General features: G+C 37.6%; 1 protein-coding gene across 1 annotated transcript in view; it reads right to left on the bottom strand.

Moving 5' to 3' along the window:
* LOC150088154 (uncharacterized) overlaps positions 1-26,032 on the bottom strand; it is a 611,850-nt gene that overhangs the window by 291,049 nt on the left and 294,769 nt on the right. Inside the window, exons 25-26 of the mRNA XM_090369355.1 lie at positions 22,785-22,885; positions 10,970-11,170 (exon numbers count right to left, since the gene is read on the bottom strand). Coding sequence (XP_090225481.1) covers positions 10,970-11,170; positions 22,785-22,885 — 302 coding nt within the window. The remainder of the gene's footprint in view (positions 1-10,969; positions 11,171-22,784; positions 22,886-26,032) is intronic.

Raw genomic sequence — 26,032 nt, 5'->3', positions numbered from 1 at the left:
CATTATGAACAACTTAAAGAGAGAAGTCCCCAGAGTGACAAACAGGAGACCATGTCCAGCTAAGGCATTCCCTCAGCAGCAAAGCAGATGACTTATGCACAGAGACATTTAGCTTATGCAATGAGGCCCAAGCTATTAATCAGGTCAAGAAAGCATTCACTTGCTCCTCAAGTTCCTTCCTACAATTGTGGGAGTTTCCTCCCACGAGATCATCCGCGTAAGCAACTGTTATTGTTTCTTCGCCATCGTGCAAAAACAGATATTCATCCAATGCCCAGTTCCATACAGCTGGTCCAAGGACTGAACCCTGTGGACAGCCTCTTTCTACTTGATTTTTTTTTTTTTTTTTTTTTTGATTTGGTAGTTATTGGCGCATCGGCTTCTGTGGCCATATTGCACCTCCCAAGGTTTTTGCAGTACTTTGATCCAAGCCCGAGGCGGGAATCGAACCCGCGACCTTTGGGTTGCCGGGCTCTTTCTACTAATCTGGTGTGATCAGTAAATGGCATTCTAATTGTCACCTGCCTTTGTTGGAAGTAGCTTTTCAACAGACAGTAGAGGTTTCTGGGACAGAGAGACACTCTAGTGCCATGGAGGACACTGCCCCACCACAGGGCATCGAACACCCCTGAAAGTCTATGAATATGCCCAGAACGTATCACCCATCATACTCATTAGTGCAAGTAACAACATTTGCTATGGCATCCTCAGTCGAGGAGCCCCTTTTAAAGCCGTACTGTGCTGGATTACTCAAGCCCTGAACATCATAGCACATTGACAATCTACCCAAGGCAAGTCTCTCCAACAACTTTCCCAATACTGGGAGAAGGGCGATAGGATGATATGAGTGTGGCTTCTTCGTGGGCCTCTCCAGATCCTTGAGGATCACCCTCGATACTGCTGTCTTCCAGACTAGGGGAAACACACCTTCTTTAAGACTGGCATTATACAACTCAAGCAAGACTCCAGGGACTCGCCTGGTGTACCCACTTTATAATTTCAGCATCCAAAAGGTACAGACCCGGAGCATTTCTCAATTTGGTTGCCTGAATGGCAGCCTCAAGATGAGCTGGAGAGAAGGGAGGCTCGCCCCTTTCTGTAACATAAGTATCATTAGCAATTACAATCCATGCTTGTGCTTCATTATTCAAAGTTTCATTATGGATTAATCCATCCAATATTGCTGAGACCGATTCATTCCAAGTTAGGGTCTCGCCCACTTGGTAGTCACTGTTGACATAATCTGGTGACAATACAATTCATCTGTTATTAGTTTGTACACAGTAGACCAGGGGTCAGCTGATCCTGGGTCTTCCACAGAGCTTCTCCAACTTTTTGCTTTATTATTTTCTTAGAATAGGTCCCACGTGTTCTTTGATACTGCCTCCTCATCTCCATGGCACTGGAGGAGGAATGATTCTTTCTTTCTTGCTGGTATCTTTTCCTAGCGTGCTAAACCTGTACTTGCAGGTCAGCAAGCTCAGTACTCCACCATGGAACAATACACTGTAATGTTCTTTGCCTCTTCAACATCTTGAAGCACACTTGTTGAACAAATGTTGTCAAGAGTTCGGCATTTTCAGAGGTACTACATTGTGCCCACTAGTCACATTGCTCCAAAGAGCTCTGCATTGAGGCAAGAAAATTCTCCTGATTCACAACCTTTGTGCAATACCTCCTGTTATCTACCCAAGCTCTAACCACTACATTAGTTGTCATCTCAAAGGTTATAACTCTGTGGTCACTCGTGGACATGGTCTCATTAACTTGCCAGTTCTTGATTAACCTTATCAATGAACCAGTACTTAAAGTTATATCTATATATGATTCTCCTACTGTAGAGGAGAATGTTGGCAACTGTTCTGGATCATCAGCCCCGAGGAGGAAAGAAAGGACTGTGAATTTGAATCCATACCAATGAGGTCTCTATACTTTGTGACAGTCTAGCGTACAGCGACACAAAGTAGATAGTGCCCAGGAGTCCCACAACCTCAACACACACAATAGTTGAATCACGGTTACCATTAGGTCCGGATTCATTATTATTAGTGCTGCATATAGGACTTCACTGGACTCCACCACCCTGTGTTGCCTTGGGTAACCAACATGTTCCCGGTAAGTATGGGGCTCCTGAATCAACACCAGGTCTGCTTTAGTCTCCTCTATTGCAAGTGCCAACTGCGAGGCTACATTAAGTGCCCTCTGTGCATTTATCTGCAGTATAACATACTTGGGCTACTCGCCATAATCATTTCATCGCCTAAGAAGGTCTACCACCCTGGAAAATTCTGGGAAATCAACTGCACTGTGTTCAGAGGAACACTTTCTCCTCCAATATTTGACACATTTCATAGAATCTTCTCTCTTCACACATTCTTTAAATGAGTTGCCACAGAATACCTCACCTCTACAGTATTTAGCCCCCTGCCCAAAGGACATGCATTTAAAGCATTGGGTAGGCATTAGGAGATCTCTCATCCGATGTGACCTCCAGTCCACATACACCTTTGCTCTGTTAACCAGGATTTCTGATTAATCCAGTTACTTCCATAACAAAGTTATAGCCAGGAGAACCCGCTAGCTTTATTTCTAGTCAATATAGTAATGCAGGAGCTTACTTGTTCTTGGATGATCCTACACTCAGAGAGATTTATTTCCCATATTTCTTCCATAAGGTGCTCTCTTTTACGGCCTTAATGACATCAGAAATAACTATTTTAGGGGCATGAGCAGGCAAATCCTGCAGCGAAGGACAAATAAATATTAATTCAATTTTCAAGGTGCAATACATTGATTACCAGCACATTATACAGAACAGCTGAAAAGAGCAACAGCAATGGTATAACAAGATCAAACCTTCAACAAACTCTTCAATCCCAGAAATCTAGTAGTATATTAGCATTAGTAGAAGCACATGATGCAAGAAAGCATCATTGCCTCTACTAATGCTAATGCAGCATCAGCCAAAAAAAAAAAAAAAAAAAAAAAAAAAAAACCCTTCCCATTTCACTGATCCATTCATTCCAGTGTTTATCTAGTTCCGCCTTGAATTTATTTAAGCTATCAACTTTCATCAACAACAGATGGAAGTTTGATCCAGCAATCAACTACCCACTGGTTAAAGCCAAACTTCCACACATCTAATCTATTCTACAACTGTCTTTCCTCAGTTTGAATCTATGTCCCCTCTGGTTTGTTATCTGAGCAAGAGGAATAATCCCATCAGCATTGAGTCTGCTCAATCCATCCAAGGCCTTATACACCTCAATCAGATCACCTTGTAGGTGCCTAGTGTCCAGACTCTGTAATTTGCAAAACTTCAGCCTTTCTTCATAGGAGCAACCCTTTGTTCCATTCACTAATCTTGTTGCCTTCCTCTGTACTTGTCCTAGCAACTCTACATCCTTCCTAAAATGAGGCTTCCAGACCTGTACACAGTACTCAAGGTGTGGCCTGACCATTGCCTTATACAAGGGGATAATCACCTCCTTATCCCTGCTCACAAATTTCCTGTATATCATTGACAAGATCCCATGACCTAGTATGATCAAACAGGTATGAAGAACACATTTACTCATGCCCGTCCACTCAAATCAAAAATTTCACCACAAATTTGGCAGAAGAGTTGATCACTCCTTTCATCACAGAACTACAAGCTGGTGGAAGGTGATCAACTATTGTGCATCACTCCTCTTCATCCAGCATATAGATCGTGACTGCCCACTTCTCTTTACAAGAAAACACCAGACAGGATCTCCACTACTATATAGTTCCCATGACACATCTACAGTGTACCTTATATTTTTTTATTTTCCTGTGACTAATAAACTGCTGTAATCACATGTAATGTTAAACACATCTGGAATAAATGTACCATTTTGAGAATTCTACACTGATTTTTTACCATAAAATCAGTGTAGTACCCAGGTTTTTCCTAGAAGGGGAGTAAAGGTGACAAAATAGGCGCTTTTACTGTCTGTTTGTAATATTGTCTATTTCCCTGTTAAGAAATTGTGCATCCTTCCATAGGTGCCACTTAAGGCAAAAATCTTGTAGGGGAAACAAATGCTCCCCCTGCACCACCCTTCCTAGGTACGCTACTGCATAAAATACAGCAATATTTAAACTACATGATTCCTGATAGCTAAAGCAGGTACCATTAAGCTCCATAATAATAATAATAATAATAATAACAGCAACAACAGAGGATGACCTCATTTTCCAGGTGTAAAACTATGCAACTTCTTTTTGTGGAACTATGTCAAGAATACTTTGTGCTGCTATTGCCAAGAAACATTTACCAAGAACTAGGACACAGAGTTGCTTAAACAGTAGAATTCATTGCTACAGACATACCAATAAAGGTTTGGGAACAGATGGAGTATTGAATCGGCTCATATTTAATTGTATGTTCTTGGCCCATAAGGTTCAAGAACATACAATGGTTAAGATGACAAGGATGTATGAATGATACAAATCATTTGTACATCCTTTCCCTTGACAAAAATGGGTATTCAAAAGTTTTAATCTAGCTTTGGGGAAGATTTTTGGTAAAAATTGTTTTACTAAAAACAGAAGAGTTCAATTCTTGCTTTCATGTGGACAGCAGGAATATCTCAATAACACACAGCCTTTGAAATGAACAGGACAAAACACCAACGATGGTTATATGTGGATCTCCCTTTTACAGTTCTGCAAGGCATAGTGTCCTGATTAGTTCCTATATATCCCAGTAAACTACAGAATTGAACTCACTTTAGCAAATCATGTATTTTTATATAATTGGTAGCTTTCCAGTAGTTATCATTCTGGCTGCAAAAATATGACTTAGCATACTTGTAGTAATAGGAAGAGGGAGGGCTCGTTTTAGTAAACCAAAGGTAAACGTTAGTTCCCAAATTTGAAGTGCCATGGAATAAATCACAGGTAATCTTTTATTACAAACTAGCTAAGAATACTGTGATAAACAAACTTAACAGTTCTCTGTAAAATAATATATTTGTACACGGATTGGCCATATGTAAATTTGCATCTGGAACTTCCAGTAATAATATATATTAAAAAATATATTTTTATTAATGAAACTTCCTCATTTAAGGTTTTATGGGAAACAAGGTTTCTATACATACATTATGGCAAAAATTAAAACAGCATGAGTAGCACATTACGTTGCACACTATTCTACTTAGATATTGTATTTGAAATAATATTTAAAAAAAACATTAAGAACCAAAAGAGTAGATAATTATTACTATCATTTATAATTCCATTTAAATTCAAATTATAAACAGTATTTAAAATTTCAATATGCATTACTGTAAGTCAGCATCCAACAGGAGCAAAATTTTCCACTCATTGACATTTTTTCATGTTATGAGTGCATTTATGGCATCAGAAAATTTAAAAGTAGTGAGTCATTGATCTTAATAATTCAGATAACCTTTCAGTGGTATCCTCTTTATTTTTGAACAAAATGGGAAGAATAAAATCACTTCACATTTGAATTTTGCCATGCAAAATTGCTAAATGTACACCTGAGTATTTTATTAATCATCCTATTTAATAAATCAATATTATGGTGATAAAATAATGTGTAATACTGTGTGATGCTTATTCCCAGTGATGATTAGTGTACCTATGACTGATTTTAAGTTTGATGGCTCACAACATATAAAGGGTTCTATACCCATTTTAGATTTGCAAAATTATCTTTATAGGTGGTTCTCATTTGGAAGGATTCTCAATCTTATATGATTCAGATAATTTCCGAACACAATTTCCCATTATAGTATTATGCTAATGGGAAAATTTTTTGTTTAACATTATTTCAGATACCATTTTACAGGAATGATGTATGTTTGATATTAAGCAAAGGTTGTTTGTATACTGATTCAATTAGTGATGATAATGACATTCTCATCAAGGGTCCCACATAAAACTTTACATGAACTGGTATTGCAAATTATCCATCTAAATATATATCATTCAAAATTTCATTCAGCAGTATTGCGTCGGTTCCTTTCTACACTTTCCCAGCCTCAGCAGGATTGCCAGCATATTCTGGTACATTGCACCTCATTGATTTTTATGCCATTCTTTTTCCATTCATCTTAGAAATACTTTTAAATTCAGAATAGTATTCCTCTTATTTTTAATTAGGTCTAGATATCAAAATTGTCTTTTTGAATGTTTATAGAAATTTTCAAATGCAGACACATAATTAAAATAAATTTAAAATCAATTAGTTAGTTAATTATAATCAACAATTGCAAGGCGATCTAATTGAGGTGTATAAGGCCTTAAATGGATTGAGCAGGCTCAATGCTGATGGGATTCTTCCTCTTGCTCAGGTTACAAACTTGAGGGGCCATAGATTCAAACTGAGGAAAGGCAGTTGTAGAATAGCATTAGCATTAGTAGAGGCATATGATGCAAGAAAGCAAGCTTTTGCAACATCAACCAAAAAAAAAAAAAAAAAAAAAAACACCACTCCCACTTCATCCGTCCGTTCGTTTGAAATACCTGTCCAACTGAGCCTTAAATTTATTTGGGCTATCAACTTCCACGACAAGGGATGGAAGTCTGTTCCACCAACCAACTACCCGCTGGCTAAAGACAAATTTCTGCACGTCTATCCTACATCTGTCTTTCCTCAATTTGAATTTATGCCCTCTCAGGTGATTATTCTGAGCAAGAGGAAGAATCCCATCAGCATTGAGCATGCTCAAACCATTTAAGGCTTTATACACCTCTATCAGATCACCTCGCTGGTGCCTAGTCTCCAGACACTGTAATTTGCAAAACTTAAGCCTTTCTTCAGAAGAGCACCCCTTTGTTCCATTCATTAATCTTGTTGCCCTTCTCTGTACTCGTTCCAGCAGCCCTACATCCTTCTTGAAATGAGGCCTCCGGACCTGTATACAGTACTCTAGGTGTGGCCTGGCCATTGCCTTATACAAGGGAATAATCACCTCCTTATCATTGCTAGAAAAATTCCTGTATATCATTGACAAGACACCATGAGCTACTCTTGTAGCCCATCTGCACTGCTCAGAGAACTTCATATCTGCCTGCACAATTACCCCCAGGTCTTTTTCATTTTCTACCACTGTCAGTGCAGTACCACAGAGTTGATACATTGCTCTGGGGTTGCTGTTTTCCATATGTACTACTTTACATTTGTCAATGTTAAACTTCATTTGCCACCTCTCAGCCCACCTGCTCAACCTTTCCAGATCCTGTTGCAGCAGCATAGTGTCAGTAGTGTCCTTGACAACCCTGTCAACCTTTGTATCATCTGCAAACTTGGACATTAAGCTTGATATACCATCATCAATATCATTTATAAATATAGAAAACAATAATGGACCCAACACTGAGCCCTGAGGGACTCCACTAATAACATTAGTCCACGATGAGCAGGGTCCATTGATTACCACTCTGTCTTCTCCCACTCAACCATCCCTTTATCTATAGCAGCAATTTGCCTCCAATGCCACACTGCTCCAATTTGTGCAGAAGTCTTCCATGTGCAACAGTATCAAAAGCCTTTCTAAGATCCAAGAATATAATATCAAAGTTATTCCCTGCATCCAGTTCTTTTGTGACTGCATCATAATATCCAATCAAATTGGTCAGGCAAGACTTCCCCTTAACAAAACCATGCTGTGTCCGAGCTGTAACTGAAGTCTTGTCTAGATGATTTCCTGCAGTGCTTCTTTAACCAGTGCCTCCATTAATTTTCCTGGAGCAGAAGTTAAACTCACAGGTCTATAATTACTTGTGTCAGCCTTTGATCCTCCTTTGTGAATTGGGGTCACATTTTCACATCTCCAGTCTGTGGGTACCTCCCCTGAGTCCAAGGAAGCTCTCATAATTATGGCTAAGGGTTCGCTTACTTCCTTTGCTGCCTCCTTTAATATAAATGGATAGATCCCATCCACCCCAGGTGCCTTTCTTGTGTTTATCTTCAACAATTTGTCCTCCACTTTACTCTCAGTTATTACAAGATTCTCTAGCTTACTGCTAGAGTTGAATACATCTCTGGCATTCCCCTTGCTGAATAACTCCTCATGTGTGAATGTCAATGCAAAATATTTATTTAGTTTGTTAGCTACCTGAGCAGGATCATCAACAGTTGATCCATCGATAGCAAGATGCATGGAAGTTTGCCTTTAGCCAGCAAGTAGTTGATTGCTGGAACAAATTTCCATCTGTTGTTGTGGAAGTTGATAGCTTAAATTAATTCAAGGCAGAACTAGACAAACATTTGAAATCAGTGAAATGGGAAGGGTTTTTTTTTTTTTTTTTAGTGTATAAGCTTGCTTTCTTGCAACATGTGCCCCTACTAATTCTATCAAACAATAAAAGTATATTTGATTCTAAAGAAGAATTTGAAAGAATCTGATCAGATTTTTCTGAATACATTCCTAAACAGAAAGATACATTTAAATATTTAAGAATTCATATGGCATTTTCATAATACTTATGTATTCTGAATACAGCATCAGAAGCAAATTTATCACTAATGATTTATCAGAAGATGAATGTTGAAGATTCCCAATCCTAGTAAGATTACAAACTGTAAATGAAAAATGTTCTAAATACATATATATGTTACCTAAAAGCCCAAAATCCAGTAAATCCTAGGATTTATCAAATTTCTTTAGTAAAATCCAGAAATTCAGACATTTATTAAAGTGAAATGCCAAAAGTCTGAATCTTTTCCATTATCTGACTTTGTATTAACCATATGGTACTAAAAAGCCTGAGGCTTTTTCTGCACCAGCCAAAAAAAAAAAAAAAAAAAATTGTTAAAATAAATAAATAATAAAACAAAGTAAAACTATCTGACTTCCTCTCATTTAGGTACCTATCCAGCTGGCCTGTGCATTTCCCCAAATTTCAACCTCACCCATGCAGGAAGGTAATTTATTCCAGTAATCAACAACTTGCTGACTAAAAGAAAACTTCTAAATCTTTTCCCAGTATTTACAACGTACTGTACATTAAGCCCAAATATCAACATAGTTCACTTTATTTTGGACGTTTAGCACAGATACAGTAAATTCTAGTAATTAACAGTTCAAGTTGGTATAAAACCATTGCATTTTTGAAATCTTGAATTTCAAAAAACACTATATATTATGGCTCCAAATAAGCACTATATATTATGGCTCCAAATATAGTGGATGAATATATCCCTAAGCACTTTATATGAGGGACTATATATTATCCCCAAGCAACTTTGCAGGGATAAAATATATTTTCTCATACCCTTATTCAAAAATCAAAAAAGTGAGAAACAGAAAATTAACATTGTTTGCCTTTACACAGTGTTCAATTAGCACTTTACAATTTTTAAACAAGAGCATAGGTAGAATATTTCCTATCCCTGAAAGATTGTTTTGGTAATAGCGGCAAAAAGGGAAACAGTGATAATTGCCTGGTTAATTTGCTTCCTTGATTTTTAAACAAGGGCATTCTGGGATATATCTGCTATCTCTGCAGGGTTGTCAATATTACATATTCACTCTATCCTAAATAGTGAATATGTTACAAGAAAACCTTGCAGGGATAGTAGACATATCCCCCATGCCCTTGTTTAAAAATCAGAAGGTTAATGAGCCACTGATATGGAATATTTTTTTGATATTTCAGATATTTGGCAATTCGTTTGCTAAAAGTCTGAATTTTGGGCATTTAACAAGGAAATTGGTAAATCCTAAGATTTACAAAAATAAATCTTAGGATTTACCAAACCTAAGATTTACAAAACACATATCTAAATACCTAAAAGAATGAGTAAGGCAAAATTTTATTTTTTGAATAAACAATACAGTAACTGCTATCCATAAGCAAGATACTACATATAACAGTGATCTCAAAATAATATACCAGCTGTGTGGTACCACACACAAGTTAGTAGAGAAAATAAAAAAGATCTTTGGGAGTAATTGTGCAGTCAGACATGAAGTTCTCTGAGCAGTGCAAACAAGCTGCTATGACCACTCATGGAGTTTGTCAATTATAAACAGGAATTTTGCCAGCAAGAATAAGGAGGTAATTATTTTGCTGTATAAAGCAATGGTAAGGCAACTGGAAGCCTCATTTTAGGAAGGATGTGGTTTTGTTGGAATTGGTGCAGAGAAGAACAAAAAGATACTCTTGACAATGCCAAATTGCGGCATCTGATAACTAGGCACCTGTGAGGAGATCTGATTGAGTAAGCTCAGTTCTGATGGCATCTTTCCTCTTTCTCAGAAAATTCAGACAAGGGGGCATAAATTTAAATTAAGGAGGATAGTTGCAGAACATATTGTGTGAAAATTTACCTTCAGCCAGTCTTGATTGATGGAACAAACTTCCATTTGATGTTGTGGCAGTCGGTAGTTTTAATAAATTTAAGGAGGAATTAGGCAGATTATTAGAGGAGATAGATAGATAGATGAAAAGTGTTGTTTTTGATTATTATTTTTTATTTTTTTTATGTATAATTCTGTATAATTCTTCTTCCTCGCATCATTTATAATACTGTTACTAATCATTACCTACAAATACTGATTTCAATAACTTATATTTAATTTATATGATGAATTTTATAAGTGATTATATTAACACTAAAGCAATAAAAGCACAGACTAAAAATTAAGGATGCATTTAGGAGCCCCAATCAGTAGCTAAACAGTCATTGTGTGATACATTTTACAAATGATACACATTTGTTTGTTTTTTTATCCTGTGTAGTTTCACAAAACTCAAAAAGTGTTCATGCAAGGTATCTTAGTCGGTAATTCCTAAAAGCAAACACTACAGCAAATGACCTAATTTTTCATCATAATAAGTATTGTATTAAAAATTTAAATATCTTATATAAATAATTACATTTTATAATATAAAATTTCCTACAGTGTGTTTCATATGGTTTGAATTAGATGTGTGATAAATAGTGCAGAAATCTTTAGCTTACCGGAAAATAAACCACAAAACTTTCGTTTGGATGGGCTCTATAGAAGAATCTAAGTTCTGTTGGGCGACCAACAACATCATTAGTAACAACTCCTTTAACAAGTATTGTTTTTATTCTGTATATTTTTCCAAGATCAACAGTGACATATGTGAAAGAATCAGATTGTGCACACCACCCTGTTACACTGTTCAACCGTATATTCTGTAAAGAAAGAAAGAAAGTAAATAATTATTTATAATAATAATTATATTGTATTATAGTAAAATATAATAATTAATTAAATAAGCTTAAATAATAATTTGCTAAAGTTTGTTTTAAAACAATTAATGTGAAGAAAGTAAAATATTATTTATCTTCTAGTCATACAAAATGTAAACTTGGCTTATTTCAATACTTTTTCCTAGGCCCTTCCCAAATACAGATTTGATTATTCACAAAAATTTGCTATCTATTCCTTTTTTTATGCATTTTGGGTAAAGTTCTTAATCATTTACAGTCTACCCATATCAGTGTAAATGTAGATGCAATGTATATAGAAATTTACATAAATCATATATGGGTAATGTTTCATTGTGTGAATAATTATTCTTTTTGTGTCTGACATAGCCAAGTGGTCAAGCACAGGTGCAATAGTAGATGGGTTTCAGTTGGCCATGGTTCATAGTGTGATCATTGAACACAATATTGTATAATATTCTGGTAAAAAAAAAAAAAAAAAAAAAAAAAATCTGTAGTTGTGCTGGTGTACAAGCAGAACTTCTTGGCCTGATATAGTCAAGTTGTTAGTATAGGAATACCGTGGCAAATAAATTTAAGTTGATCATGGTTTTTATTCATTTATTCTTAAACTACACATATTGCAACAAAAGTTATCTTAATAACCAGATACAAATACTGAATAAAAAAAAAAAAAAAAAATCATACTCATGAACAGTTTTTGCTGTATTTACATCATTATATTCCTTGTTGCTTTCTCAAAAGATTATTCCTGTATTTATATCATTATAATCATTGTTTTACCAAAAAAAAATCTGATTTTACATTCAGAAAAACAAGAATATATGCAATTTACAGATAAAATATATTGATCATACCCCTCGATGTGGGCACCTGTACGTGGTGAGAGGACCTTCCAATGATGTTCTGGCTCTCCAGATTAGTACCAGTAGATCCTGGTGAATCAAATAGCCACAGCTTAGGATACAGACTACCACCACAGGAATTTGGTGTGTTTGCTATGCACTGTGACTCAGAAACTCAGAAATGGGGATTCTGGTGGATGACGGGCCCTGCTCCAACACACCACTCTGGCCCCTGCTTCGACAAGAAAGGCGGTTCTGGGATGGCTCACCTGTGATCAGATGGTTAGTGGATTTGTTTGTAAAACCCAACCCTGTCAATGCCATATCCCGACCCTCATGGGGTAATGATATGGCCTTGGTCCGAGGGACAGGATTCAGGCTAGCAGTGGTGCAAGTATAGTGTCTGGGCAGCCCTGGCATTCCACACCAGAGCACATTAATTGCTTGCCAGGTAGTGGGCATCCCATTTGGTTCTGTGGTGGGTGGGGAGCTTGAGTGCTGAACAAAAATAAAAAAAAATTATGAATCCTGACACTCTTAATTCTTCTGGGATTCTAACAAGGTCCCTATCAGAAAATTATACAACTGACTCGGAAAATGTTACCTCAGCAAAAAAAGACCCAGAACTGAAGATACATAAAGTCTAACATCATGATACCTGACTGTTCACTCCACCAATGTAAAGCCCATAGGAAAAATGTCACCCTGCTTTTGCCAGAAGGATTTGGAAGGACTAGCAGGTTCACCTAAATCGGTCAAATGGCTTCATTTGGTAACATCCTTATTGAGACTAAAAGTGATGAACAACTCCTCTGAATAACATCTACTGCAGAAAATCAACTGTAGTTACACCCCACAAGACACTGAACTCATCTTGAGGCATAATCTTGGAATGGGATCTGCTCAAAGTATGAGGAGGAAATCTGTTCAGAACTAAAAAACCAAGGAGTGAGTGACAGCTGCAAAATGAATATTTGTATGAAAGGATGGTAATCTAGTACCCACTAGAAATGTAATCCTTATTTTTAATTCACCAACATCTATTTCAATCAAAGATAGCTATCTAAACTGCATAGTTAGTCCATATGTACCAAATCCCTTAAGGTACTCAAAGTGCCAAAAATATGGACACTTACAAATGGCCATTTATGGAATCCTTGCATGAGCATGATGTGCTAAAAAGGACCATAAAAAATACATCATGTTTGGCTACAAAACTCATCTGCATTAACTCTAAAGGAGAGTACCCTACATATTTATGCCCATGCCAAAGGTGAAAAGAAGAAAAAGAAAAACATACTTAAGAGAAAAACAAAGACTTAAGGCCTCCTGATATGAACATATATCAGGCGGCAAGAATAGTGGTGAAACCTTTAAATACAAACAAACCTTTGTATGCTCAGAGGGTAGCAAAGATGTTCCATTGGAAATCAAATAGAACTGACTATTACACCTAAAGGATCATTCACTCCCATCACACTACCTGTTAGGCTCACAAAAACCCCTCTCAGAAGGACCCAACTGCCACTCCCATATCTGTACCTCCTAATGCTCTACCAGTAAGGAAAGAAACTGTTAGAGAAAAGAATAATAAAACCTGATGTACACCCTATTTCTCAAGAAGATGTGGTGAATGAGGTACCAGACAATTGAGCCTTAGAACTCTTTGCAGAGGAAGAAATGGACACAGGACAGCATCCACTCTTCCCCAAAAAAAGAAGTCAAGACTGAGAAAAGTAAGCCCTCAGAACTTTGGAAGCCTACCTACCAATGATCCATCAATCCAAAATAACAGCTAAATTCCTACAATGGAATTGTTGAGGATTCAGGCAAAATGCTGATGACATCAAGGCCCTCCTGCAAAAGCATGAGCCAGTTTCCTTTTGCTTGCAGGAGAACATATTTGAAGGAAAATGAGAACCCTTCCTTTCATGATACTACTATCATACGTAAGGACAGAATTGGAGGTGGACCTGCCTGTGGAGGAGTTGCTATCCTTCTGGCCAACCACACACCATTTCAACCTGTTTTTCTTTCCACGAACCTTGAAGCAGTAACAATTCACCTTATGATGAGGTTTTTATTAACAGTCAGTTTGATTTATTTGCCACCTGAGGCTGACATCTCCCAGACAGACCTTGATTTCATTTTGCAGCCCCCAACTCCCTGGCAATTTCAATGCACATAATACCCTGTAATGTAGTGCTAACATTAATTGAGGGACACTTGTTATAGAGCATCTGCTCACTGAAAATGACCTCTCCCTTCTAACTATAGGAACTAACACCTTTTACCATATACCTATCCATATATTCTCTGTTATTGATCACCTGGTTTTGGTGCATTATAGCCTCAGTTGCTAATGCACCAATAAAACCCAACAACCAACCAATCTGTTATTGATTTTTTTTATATGCTCTCCTTCCTTCACTAACTTTGAGGTAGAGGAGAATCTATATAGAAGCTTCCCTGTGATAACCTCTCTACTTAATGGGAGACTATGTTTATCTTTTAGGTTACTGCAGTGGAAGATTGATCAGGCTGACTGGAATGCCTTTCAATATCTGTTAGAGTTTAGCATCACTACAGTCAGTCAGGAGCCTATCAATGATGCAGTGGTATACATCACAGAAAACAATATCCAAGTAGCTGCAATTACAATTCAGAAAATATCTAGCCAATTTCCACCATTTCCAAAACCTTTGTGGAATGTGGAATGCACAGCAGCAAAAAAAAAGGCTCAAAATAAATGCACTCTGTTATGCCCCTATTAACCCCAGGGGCTCACATCTGGTGAGTATGGGCTTGGCACACCCAGGGTCCTGAGCTGGATATCATCATTTTTCTCTTTCTTGGTGATTCCCTTCTACTTCTAATTCTCTCTCTCTCTCTCTCTCTCTCTCTCTCTCTCTCTCTCTCTCTCTCTCTCTTTCTCTCTCTCTCTCAGGATAACTCAGAAATTTTGTTTTTTTTGGCTAGTGCAGCAAAAGTCTCAGGCTTCCTTGCACCATATTACCAATTATAATAATTATAATAATTGTGCATTTGTGCAATATAAATTAGATTATGGGTCCCAGGTATATGCATCTTCTACACTGCGTACTCCAGTAGTTGGAGCTCACTCACCATCAGGTGATTCATATTGCCTCTGGAGTATTTAAAATTTCTCCTGTCCAGAGCTTCTATTTCAAATGAACCATCATTATCACTATTTTGGAAACAGTTTTTTCTACAGTATGCTTTCAAACTGAAATTGCTGCCAGACCACCCCATGTGGACACCCATTTTTGAGATATGCTGTAAAAATCTGTGTAACACAGACTTCCATTCAGTATTTATATTATACTCAGAGATTTGGATATCGTAGTAGACAGTTGCCCCATCACCAAGGCAACTCCCCCTTACACACTGGTACACTAATGTTACAGCCTGCAACTTCTCCTTTAACAACTGGAGGAAGGATAGCACTCCATCTGCTGTCTACTTGGCACACCAAGCTGAACATTCTGACTTCTTGCGAGATTACACAGATGGTTCGAAGTAAGAAGTGTCCATTGGATCTGTAGCTGTCTTCTCAGACATTACGATATCCGAGCAGATCCCTGGAAAAGGTGAAATGGGAGGTTTTTGTTTTTTTTTTCACTGATGCTGTATAAGCTTTCTTTCTTGCATCATATGCCACTACTAATGCTGATACAAATTAGATGTCAGATGAACTATTGAGACGTGTGGCAGAGCAGAAACATCCATGGGATGCATATAAATTATCACATGATATAAAAGCCTATGATAGATATAAATTAGTCTGTAATCAAATCACAAAGAAAATTAGGCAAGCTTTGTCCCTACAATCCCAATCCCCTGGAACGTTACAAGTGCCAAAAGTATGGCCACTCTCAGACAACATGCAGAGAAAACCCATGTTTGTCCCAACTGTGGATCTTCCGATCATACTCAGTCTGAATGTTTGGCAACAGAAATGACTTGCCCCAACTTCAAAGACAACCATCCTGTGTATTCTAAAATTTGTGACAGATAGAAAATTGAGAAAATAAATATTAAATATAAGGTTGAGAACAAGGTAATCTATCAAGAAGAGAGGGAAATAATTGCTCCTGCTATGCCCAACATACCTATGCCAGTATTGCGCAAAAACAACAAACAGCATCCACCCAAGCCGATGTTCCAGTCCTCTCAAACATATCAATCTCTCACTCAACTCGAGCTGTCCTCTCTCAGCAACAGTCCACAGTCCCTAAGCACTCTGACCAGGAAAGTAATACTCCTCTTACAATACCAGCAACATTTCATTCCCCACCAGTAATTTTTTTTTTTTTTTTATGAAAACCCCAAACATGAGAGGTATTAGAAACAGTCCCATGCTTGGGTTGGAAGTTGAGAAGATGAAAGAAGATATTTGTTGACATTAGACTTGTACTTCTGAAGGCTGTAATTTTCAGGAAATATGTATGAAAGAAGGTTCCAGAAAATGGCAGTTGAATAAATAAACAATAAAGATGAAAAGTTGGTTCTGTGAGTTTGAAGTTGCACAGTAAATGGATGTTGGCTGGTGGCGGCACATGTTCGGACTGTTTTGAAAGAGAGAGTGGGAATTATAGAGGCCAGTTCAGAAGAACAGTGCCCATGGAAGTATCTGTAGAGACGGCATGCAGCAGAAACAGTATGTCTATGAGACAGCAAGTAGAGAGACTCTGTTAGAGATGTCATTAATTAACTTAACTGCCCTCTTCTGAATGGAATCTAGAAGCCTGAGAGAGGTTTTGGCACCGCCCCAGATGTGGGAACAATATTCCATGGTAGGGTGGATTTACGATTTGTACAGAGTGAACAGCTGTTTGGAAGAAAAGTAACACAGAGAGCAAAAAAGAAAACCAAGTTGTTTAGATGCAGAGGAAGCAATATTTGTAATGTGCTTGTGCCAAGACAGATTAGAAGTTAGGGTAATTCACAAAAGAGATATATCATTTTGTCTAGAAATCGGAGTGCCACCAAAGATAAGCATAGGAGCAGAAGATTCCTTTTTGCGAGATATAAGACAAGATTGAGTTTTAGAAGGCGTGAAATAAACTAAGCCGTCTTTGCCACTGGAGATCAGCATTTAAGGAATTGGTAGCGGATATTCGAGAAGTGTGAAGCTGATTGTGCAGGGCATGGTTTCTCATACCGGAAAGTGGAATGCAATGTGCTATCACTGGCAAAACCATGGATAGGATTTCCAGTCAATGGAAGAAAGTCATTAATATACAAGAGGAAAAAAGTGAGGGAAACAACTGAACCTAGGGGGACACCAGCATTGGTAGCAGATGTTCAAGAAGTTGAAGCTAATTGAGTAGGGCAAAGTTTCTCATACTGGAAAGTGAATGCAATGTGCTATCATCAGCAAAACTATGGATAGGATTTCCAGTCAATGGAAGAAAGTCATTAATATACAAGAGGAAAAGAGTGGGGGAAAGAACTGAACCTTGGGGGACACCAGCATTAGTGGAGAAGTTAGAAGACAGAGAGTCATCTACCATCACCCTCAGTGAGTGATCAGAGAGAAAACTGGATAACCAATTACAAAAAACAGTTGGCAAACCAGAAGATGGAAGCTTGTTTAGAAGACCTTATGACAAACATGATCAAAAACCTTTATTTCAAGAGCAATTGCTTGTGTTTCACCAAACTTTTCCATTGAATGTGTCCATAAACGGGTAACATAACCAGAATGTCACCAATGAATCGACACTGATGGAATCCATACTGGCGATCGTTGATCACACGGAAGGTTTCTAGATAGTTTAAGAGTTGGCAGTTAATTGTTTCTCCATTACTTTAGAAAGAGTAGAAGTAATTACAATGGAACGATAATTGGGTGGGAGGGATTTGCTACCCTTTTTAGGAACTGGAAAATACGAGCAAATTTTCAAGCAGAAGGAAAAACACTTTGGAAGGAAAAAAAGTCAGCAAAGAACAGGAGTAAGTTCAGGAGCACAGATTTTCAGAACAAGTGGAGAAATACCATCAGGAACTGGAGGTTTCTTAGCATTAAGATTCATCAAAATCCTTCTGACATCCTTTTGATGGAAGACCGCAGGATTGAATGGAGCATATTGGGAATGGTGGGAGGTGTTTTACCAAGATCATTAATACATGCATTGGAAGAAAAATGGGATGCTAGCAGGTCAGCTTTACCCTTGGCTGAAGTGACAACAGAACCATCTGGTTTTGACAGAGATGGGCAAAAGTTGCGGCCAATAGCTTTGTCAAGAGATCAGAATCCTCGGCTACCATTAGGGCAAGAAGCAAGTTTTCTATTCTTAGCCTATTCAAAATCTAGTTTAAACTGATTAACAACCACTTTACAATTGTTGTGAGCTTTGGGGTAGGTAGAAAATGAAACTGTATAATTGGAAACAAGCCAATTACAATATGCAACATACTTCTCTTGAACAGTCATAGTACATTTATTGGAAAACCAAGGTTTAGATAAAGGATGAGATTTTAAAGTGGAATGTGGAATAAAAGATTCCATTCCTACAAGAATAATTTCACTGACACGATCTGAGCAAACGTTGGCATCAGAAGTTTTGAAACAGTAATCCGACCAAGGAAAAGAAGAAAAGAAATATCACAAGTGGTCCCATTTTGCATCCTTGTAATGCCAAGTTGTGATCTGAGTATCCTAAAGGACCGCTCACTTTGACTGTGTACTTAGAAGGGTTGTTTGTGAGAAAAATATCAAGCGTGTTGGCTGTATGGTTAGGATTGTCCGGTAGGTAAATGAACAATCTGTGCGAGGTCATTAGTAATTGAAAAAGCCTCAGCATCTCGACCAGCTGGGTCAGTGTGCTATAAAATGGACGCCAGCTAGAGTTGTGAACATTAAAGTCACCAAAAGAAAATTACCTCACTGTTAGGAAAGTTGGACTAGAGAAAGTCAAGTTGTAAAGAGAGGAAGTGAAAGAGCTCCAAGTGATTAGTGGAGTTGCGAAAATGATAAAGACAACAGATGAATTTGACAGAATGCGGTAGAGAGATTTTAAGCCTGAGAAGATCAAAAAGAGGAGATTCCAAATTACCAAGTCTCTGACAGGGAATATCAGAATGAACATATGCACAATTACCACCTTTGAGGTGAAAATAATTATACAGCGAATAATTTGTGCAACTGAGATGAGCAGTAGTTGAATCAACCGATAACTGAGATTCTGTCAGAAAAAGTACATGCAGTTTGGCAGACTGCAAGTGGATATGGACACATTGAGATTAGAACTGAAACCACACGTATTTGTGAAATGAACTAGGAAGTGTTTGGGAGGTTTAGATCTTTTCACAGATAAACTTACACTATTAGTTTGACAATTCATGGTGTATTCAATAGCAAGAAAAAGTGTGGGGGGGGACATGCTGTATGAAGTAATGAAATTTTTGGATATGCCATACACATGGTAAGAATATACCCAGATCCTTGACATAAATTGGCTTCGACAATGCCTCCCGCCTGCATACACACTGCTCGGACTCCCTCTAGTCACTATCTGGCAGAGTAGAGGTAGCAAGATTATACGCTAGCTGATCTGGAGGCCTCCTATCTGGTGTACTTAATAGTGGCTGGCCTGCGAACACCATTTTAGAGTTGTACCCTCAAAATGTAAGGAAGGCTGGATCTTGCCATGATGACCATCATAACCTCAAAAGTGATTGCTACTAGTTCATATATAAAAGTTCCAGTTCAAGAAAGAATATCCAAGACACCTCCACGGATACTGTTTACTCAAGAAAGAATAATAAATTCAAGAAAAATATCCAAGACACCTCCATGGATACTGTTAACCAGGAAGATCTGATTTTAGAAATATATATGGAAGAAGATATGGGCACTGGTCAGCATATATTCCAAAAAAAAAGATGGAAGTCTGATCGCCATAAAACTGCCATACTGAAAAAGCAGTTAGATACAGCTCTTTGTACTCATCTCAAGTAATTCCTTTTATTTTACAGTGGAATTGTAGAGGACTTCATAGCAATATCAACAATATTCATGACCTAATCCATCACTACTCTCCAGTTGGCTTCTGCTTGCAGGTAACCAATTTACTTCTCAAATTTCCACTTCCATAAAGAATTACTCTATGCACCAAAAAGATCATAATACGTCGAATGCAGCACATAGTGGTGTGGCCATCTTGATCAACTCACAGATCTCGACCAAGCAAATTGATCTTGAAACAGAAATTGAAGCTGTTGATGCACGTTTCATTAGTCAGATTGCGATAATGCTAGATTCAATCTATCTTACACCAAACCATACTTTCTCTTACCAAGATCTTGAAAACATTCTATTACAGTTACCTTCCCCTGTCTGTATGTTTCCTTTAACATATTCTAGAGGAAGGACTATGAGAGTTTTGGAAAATATAATGAAAGAATACTTCGAACTGAGATTAGAAAGACAAACACACTGGTCAAAAAAATACAAACCTTTATTTGGCATTGAATTGGGCTGCCTTTGTTTCTAATTACACCAAGTGTGCAGCACAGCATAGATTCTATAAGGTGTTTTAGTGCATATTTTTCTAATTGTAACAATTCTTCCAGCAAAATATTGCATTCCTATGACAAAGTTGAAGAAAGAGGATATTTGTTGCCAAATAGTTCTCTCTGGCATAGCCTACACATTTTCAATAGGATTGAGATCAGATGAATGTGGGGCCAAGGACAATGGTGGTAATCTGTGTCATGTTTTCCAAACTGTTCTGGCATGATGCGCTGTTGTTTTGTCATCCATAAAGTGGCCATCACCTTGGGGATAGAAGTGTAACATTGTAGAGTGCAGTAGATCTGATATAAAATTCAGGGGATGACATTCAACCTTCCACCTATCCACTGGTTTTGCACTACTTCCAGTGAATGCAATAAAATACAGGAAACAGGTTTGGCTCCAAGTGCTGAGGACGAGCACTGGGCAGCAGTTGTCCGGGTGAAGGCTGCTCCCTGGTGGCAAAGAGGCCTGACACTCACAACACATACTACAGAACATTCACTAACACTACATATAAATTCATTAACCACAGAGCAGGCCTGTTTTACATAATTTCTGTATTTCATCACCGTGACACTAGGTGGAGATGGACATTAGTCTGGGAGCCATCATAGACAGGGTACACATACATACAACATATCAAGGGACCCAGTCTGTGCTAACATAACATTCCCCATACCATGATACCACCTCCAGATACTTGGGTTGTCTTGACAAGACAAGCAGGATCCATCACTTTGTGAGGTTCTCACCATACACTCTGCCTACCATTAGTGCAAATCACGATACACTTTGTTTTGTACTGCCTACTATCGATGCAAATCAAAGTGTATTGTGATTTGTCTGATCACATGACTTGCTTCCATTGTTCTACTGTCTAATCATGATGTTCTGGGCACCACTACTAGTGGATTTTTGTTTTTCTCTGAAACAAGCGCCTTCTGAATAGGCAGGAAACTGCCACTACCCAGTGAATGTGCTCATGCAGGTGAATTCCCAGAATGTGTGTAGGCCTATGGTGGTGAATATTCTGAATATATATGTTGTTGTTGTTATTTGGTTTTTAGGAGCATTAGCAACTAAGGCCATATTGCTCCGTGATATGCGGTGGTCATTCCCTGACCTTTCCGCATCCTCCGTATTTGGTGGTGACGGGCTCGAACCCCGGTCTAATCAAGAAGCGTGTGCTACGCACTGCTGCTCCTTCCCACCTGGCTACGAAGGCGCCACGAATATATATGGTATAGGATATAGATAGTAAGCTTCACTAGCAGTAGGCTCTGTGGAGTGAATTTCTTTGTGTAATTTCAAATTTTGTAAAAATTAGCACCTTTTACATGAAACTTTTTAAATATTACTATTTTTATTTTGACTCGCCTAAATTAGAATGAAATTACTGTCAAAAATCAAATCATAATAACAAAATTGTGAAAAAAAATAAATAAAACCCATTGTCACTTTTTATTTTTTGATGAAGTAATATCATCTACACCTATTTATTTAATTTTCAAATGGTTTTGTTTCATTAACTTATAGATCAGAATTTCAGAGATTTTATTTGATTGTAACTTTTCTATGCCCAACCAGGTAACTGCTGCTAATAGGTAAGAATTTTTCTTCTGATTTTCAAAGTAATTTTCTTATCAACATTTAATAAAAACTGTTTCTCTAATTATTTTGAAACACAGATAAGTTATGGCAACACCTATCTGAAACCTTCTAGACAATTCATCGTTAAATGGCATTATCTTAAATTATCTTGAAATGTATATGACATACATATAATGCTGTGGTACCACAGCATTACTGCAGAAAAAGTTTGCCACGGGAAGGGAGGGAGTATTTTGATTTTGGTAGTTTATCTGCACTGCAAAAGTTTTGTGGTACTGAGACTGAAAAACAAGATTTTGTGTTGTGCTTGTCTAATAGAGTGTTCATACATTTGTTGTGTACTATTATGATAAATGCATTTCCTCCTTGAAATTGTGGTGGTCTGGCAGTGAACCAAATCGGCCCCTTAATATATTCATTTAAAGTGTCCCCCAACATCTAGAATGCAAAATAATATTAATAAAAAGTAAATCATTTATATTTATGGTAAAATTCAATCAACCTTATTTCACTCAAAGAAAACTTTATGTAATTTAATTTATCTTGTTAATTATACATAATATTCAATTGTACGTACTTTAGCTTCATAATTAATCCTTTCAGAGGTAGCATTGATGGCATTATCAGGAATTTCTCCAGATGTGATACCTAATGGCTTTATGACTTTGCATTCTGCATCTGTAAAATACAAGTTGAAATTCAAATATGTTTTTAACTTTGTTCTCAATATTTTGTATGAAAACAATAAGCAAACAATTATATAATTTTTATGATTCTTTTACTATATTTATCATTATATATATATATCATTAGTCACTTTATTAACTTAATTTTTATACTAAATTATTTTCTATAAGTAGTTTTCTAGTTCTAGCCAAGCTCCATGGTTTATTTTTGAATTTAGATAGTGATTTTGGAAGTTAATACTTAGTGTCCATAGATTTTACATTAGTAACTTGCTGCAATGCTATACGATACGGAATAACATAAGGTTAACGTAAAACTAGATGGCGAAAAATATAGCACTGTATTAGAAATCTGTTAGATTAGTATAGTATTATCAATTAATCAGTAAAATTTATTAATCTTATTAAAGTTCAGTGTTAATTAAATTATACTTAACAGAATTATAACCCAGACTAGAGCAGCAAAGCAGAGTTCACAAAATAGCCAGAGTGCTGTGGCTTGCAGGAGTACCGAAGGGGACGATTCTCCAATGCATCACAGTCTAAAACAATGCATAAAATGTGAAATGTTTCCAGACATGGCTAGAACAGGACATGATCAAGCCAAAGAAGATGTCTTTGTGTGTGTGCTAGGTGCAGAGAGACTGAGAAGAAATTAGGTGCCAACTCAGTATTCTGATGGGCGTCTATGAGAGTTTCAGGTGTAGGGTAAATGCCCTTGAAGAAATTAATATGAGGGGGGGGCCCATCAAGCTCTCAGCTGCCCAACTCAATAGCAGAGCTCACTCCTGTGCATCAGGCAACACAGTGGCAATCTCAGGCAGAATGCGCTGGTACCACAGGAACTAGTTATTGTCAGTGACTCTATTGTCAAGAAGACAGGGATATATTATGCAAAAGGGATAGGTGGAACCAGGGTATGTCTGCCAGAGGCAAAAGTTTATGACATTGTAGGGCAGATATCATCTTTTAAGGGCACAAAAGGTGATATTGTTGTACACTCTGGCACTAATGACCTTAAGAATAAGAGATCTGCAGGTTTACTTAACAAGTACAAGTCAATACTGGAAAAAAGTCGCGAGTTAGGGTTAAATTTGAAAGTGTCTGCAATTCTACTCAGACACGATAGGATGGAGTATATGATGAGAGCCTTGCCAATCAAGTTGGCCCTGGAGAGATTGTGCAAGGCTAACAGGGTAAAATTTTTTTCAGAATGGTCTGTGCTTTCTAACAGGAGAGACTGCTTCTACAGGGATGGGATAGGATACAGTTAAATAGAAAGGATGCAAGAATATTTGTTGATGCTATTGAGGCAGTGTTAGGTGGGTTGGAAAACTGCTAGTTGGGGGGGATCATAAATTAAAATATTAATGGTAGCCACAGGCAGAGGCGAAAGTGATGATTCTTTCGCCTCTGCCTGAGTACTGATGTGTAATGAGCAGCCTAGAGAGCAAGTTGGGGGGGCTTCAAGAGCTGCTGGAAGTCATCATGGAACAAGTAAATACGTGGACTGTGTTAGGGTAACTAAGAGTCAGAACAAGTGCATGTATACTTGCATGCACACTAATGTTAGAAGTATAATAAATAAAATTGATGAATTTGAAGTGCTGATCAAGACATCAAAGGCAGATATTATTGGGATATCAGAGACATGGTAAGCAGTGCAGAATTGGAGTTTGGGTAAGTACAATGTGTACAGAAAGGATAGACAGATTAGGAAGGGTTATGCTGTTAGTTAAGAAACACATAAAATCTAAGGAAGTGCATCCAGTTGACATGGGTGGAGAATGCAATGTTGAGTTGTTTGGTATGACATAAACACTGGGAAAGGGAAAATGAGAGTAGGAGTATGTTATAGGCTTAATGACCTTGATGAGTACAATGAACAGTTGTGCAGAGAAATAGAATGGGTCAGTAAATCAGAATGTCTTGTAATGGGGAATTTTAACTTTCCAGATATTGACTGAAACTTATTGTTGGGTCACTCGCAAGCTAGCAAGACTTGTGGTTTTATTGGAGGATTGTTTTCTACAGCAACATGTTCAAGGTGCAACCAGAGGCAGTAATACCCTTGATCTGATTATCAGCAGTGATTATTCATGAATTAAGGATTTGCAGATAAAGGAACCACTAGGTGACAGTGATCACAGTGTACTGATGTGGGATTTACTTAAAGATGTAACTACCATCAAAGGTAAAGGGAAGGGTTTTTGCTTTTGTAAAGGTGACTACAATGGTCTTAACCAGTTTTTAAATACTATACAGTGGGATCAACTGATGATGATACCAACAGTGAATTCTAAATGGGAAGCCTTCAGGGACTTAATCTTGACTAGGACTTGGACTAGGCTTTTCATACCGACTAAGAAATACTGTTCAAGGTTCAGGCATAAATGGATGTCAGATGAATTAATGACGCTTGTTGCAGAGAAGAAAATAGGTGGGATGCATATAAATTAGCAGGTGACACTTAAGCCTATGGCAAATATAAGCTAGTCTATAATCAAGTCACAAAGGAGGTTAGGCAAGTGAAGGCAGATTACAAGAAATTTTTGGGAAGGGATGCAAAGAAAAACAGCAAAGAGTTCTTTACTTATGTAAACTCTAGAAGGAAGATGATGAATCAGATTGGTCTACTTAACATAGACGGTTTGACTACTGATGATCCTGCTCAAGTTGCTAATAAACACAATGAGTATTTTGCATCTACATTCACATATGAGGTGTGTTATTCAAGGAGGGGAATGCCAGAGGTTTATCAAACTAAAAGGGAGATAAGTGATTTTGTAATAACTGAGAACAAAGTGGAGGGGAATTTGTTGAAGTTAAACATAAAAAAGGCACCTGGGGCAGATGGAATCTATCCAGTTATAATGGATAGATTCCATCGATCCATTATAACTGGATTAAAAAAAGTACAGGTCACTGTTGAAGAAAAGCCGTGAATTTGGGGTTGAATTTGAAAGTGTCTGCAATTCTGCCCAGACACGATAGGAGGGAGTATATGATGAGAGCCTTGTCAATCAATTCGGCCCTGGAAAGATTATGCAAGGCTCAAGGGGTAGATTTTTTTCAGCCTGGACTGTACTTGTTAACAGGAGAGACTGCTTCTACAGGGATGGGATACACTTAAATAGAA

Source organism: Mastigoproctus giganteus, chromosome 3 (genome assembly GCF_048544385.1).
Source record: "Mastigoproctus giganteus isolate SK-2022 chromosome 3, ASM4854438v1, whole genome shotgun sequence".
Classification (NCBI taxonomy): domain Eukaryota; kingdom Metazoa; phylum Arthropoda; class Arachnida; order Uropygi; family Thelyphonidae; genus Mastigoproctus; species Mastigoproctus giganteus.
This window is presented reverse-complemented; position numbering and strand designations above follow the sequence as displayed.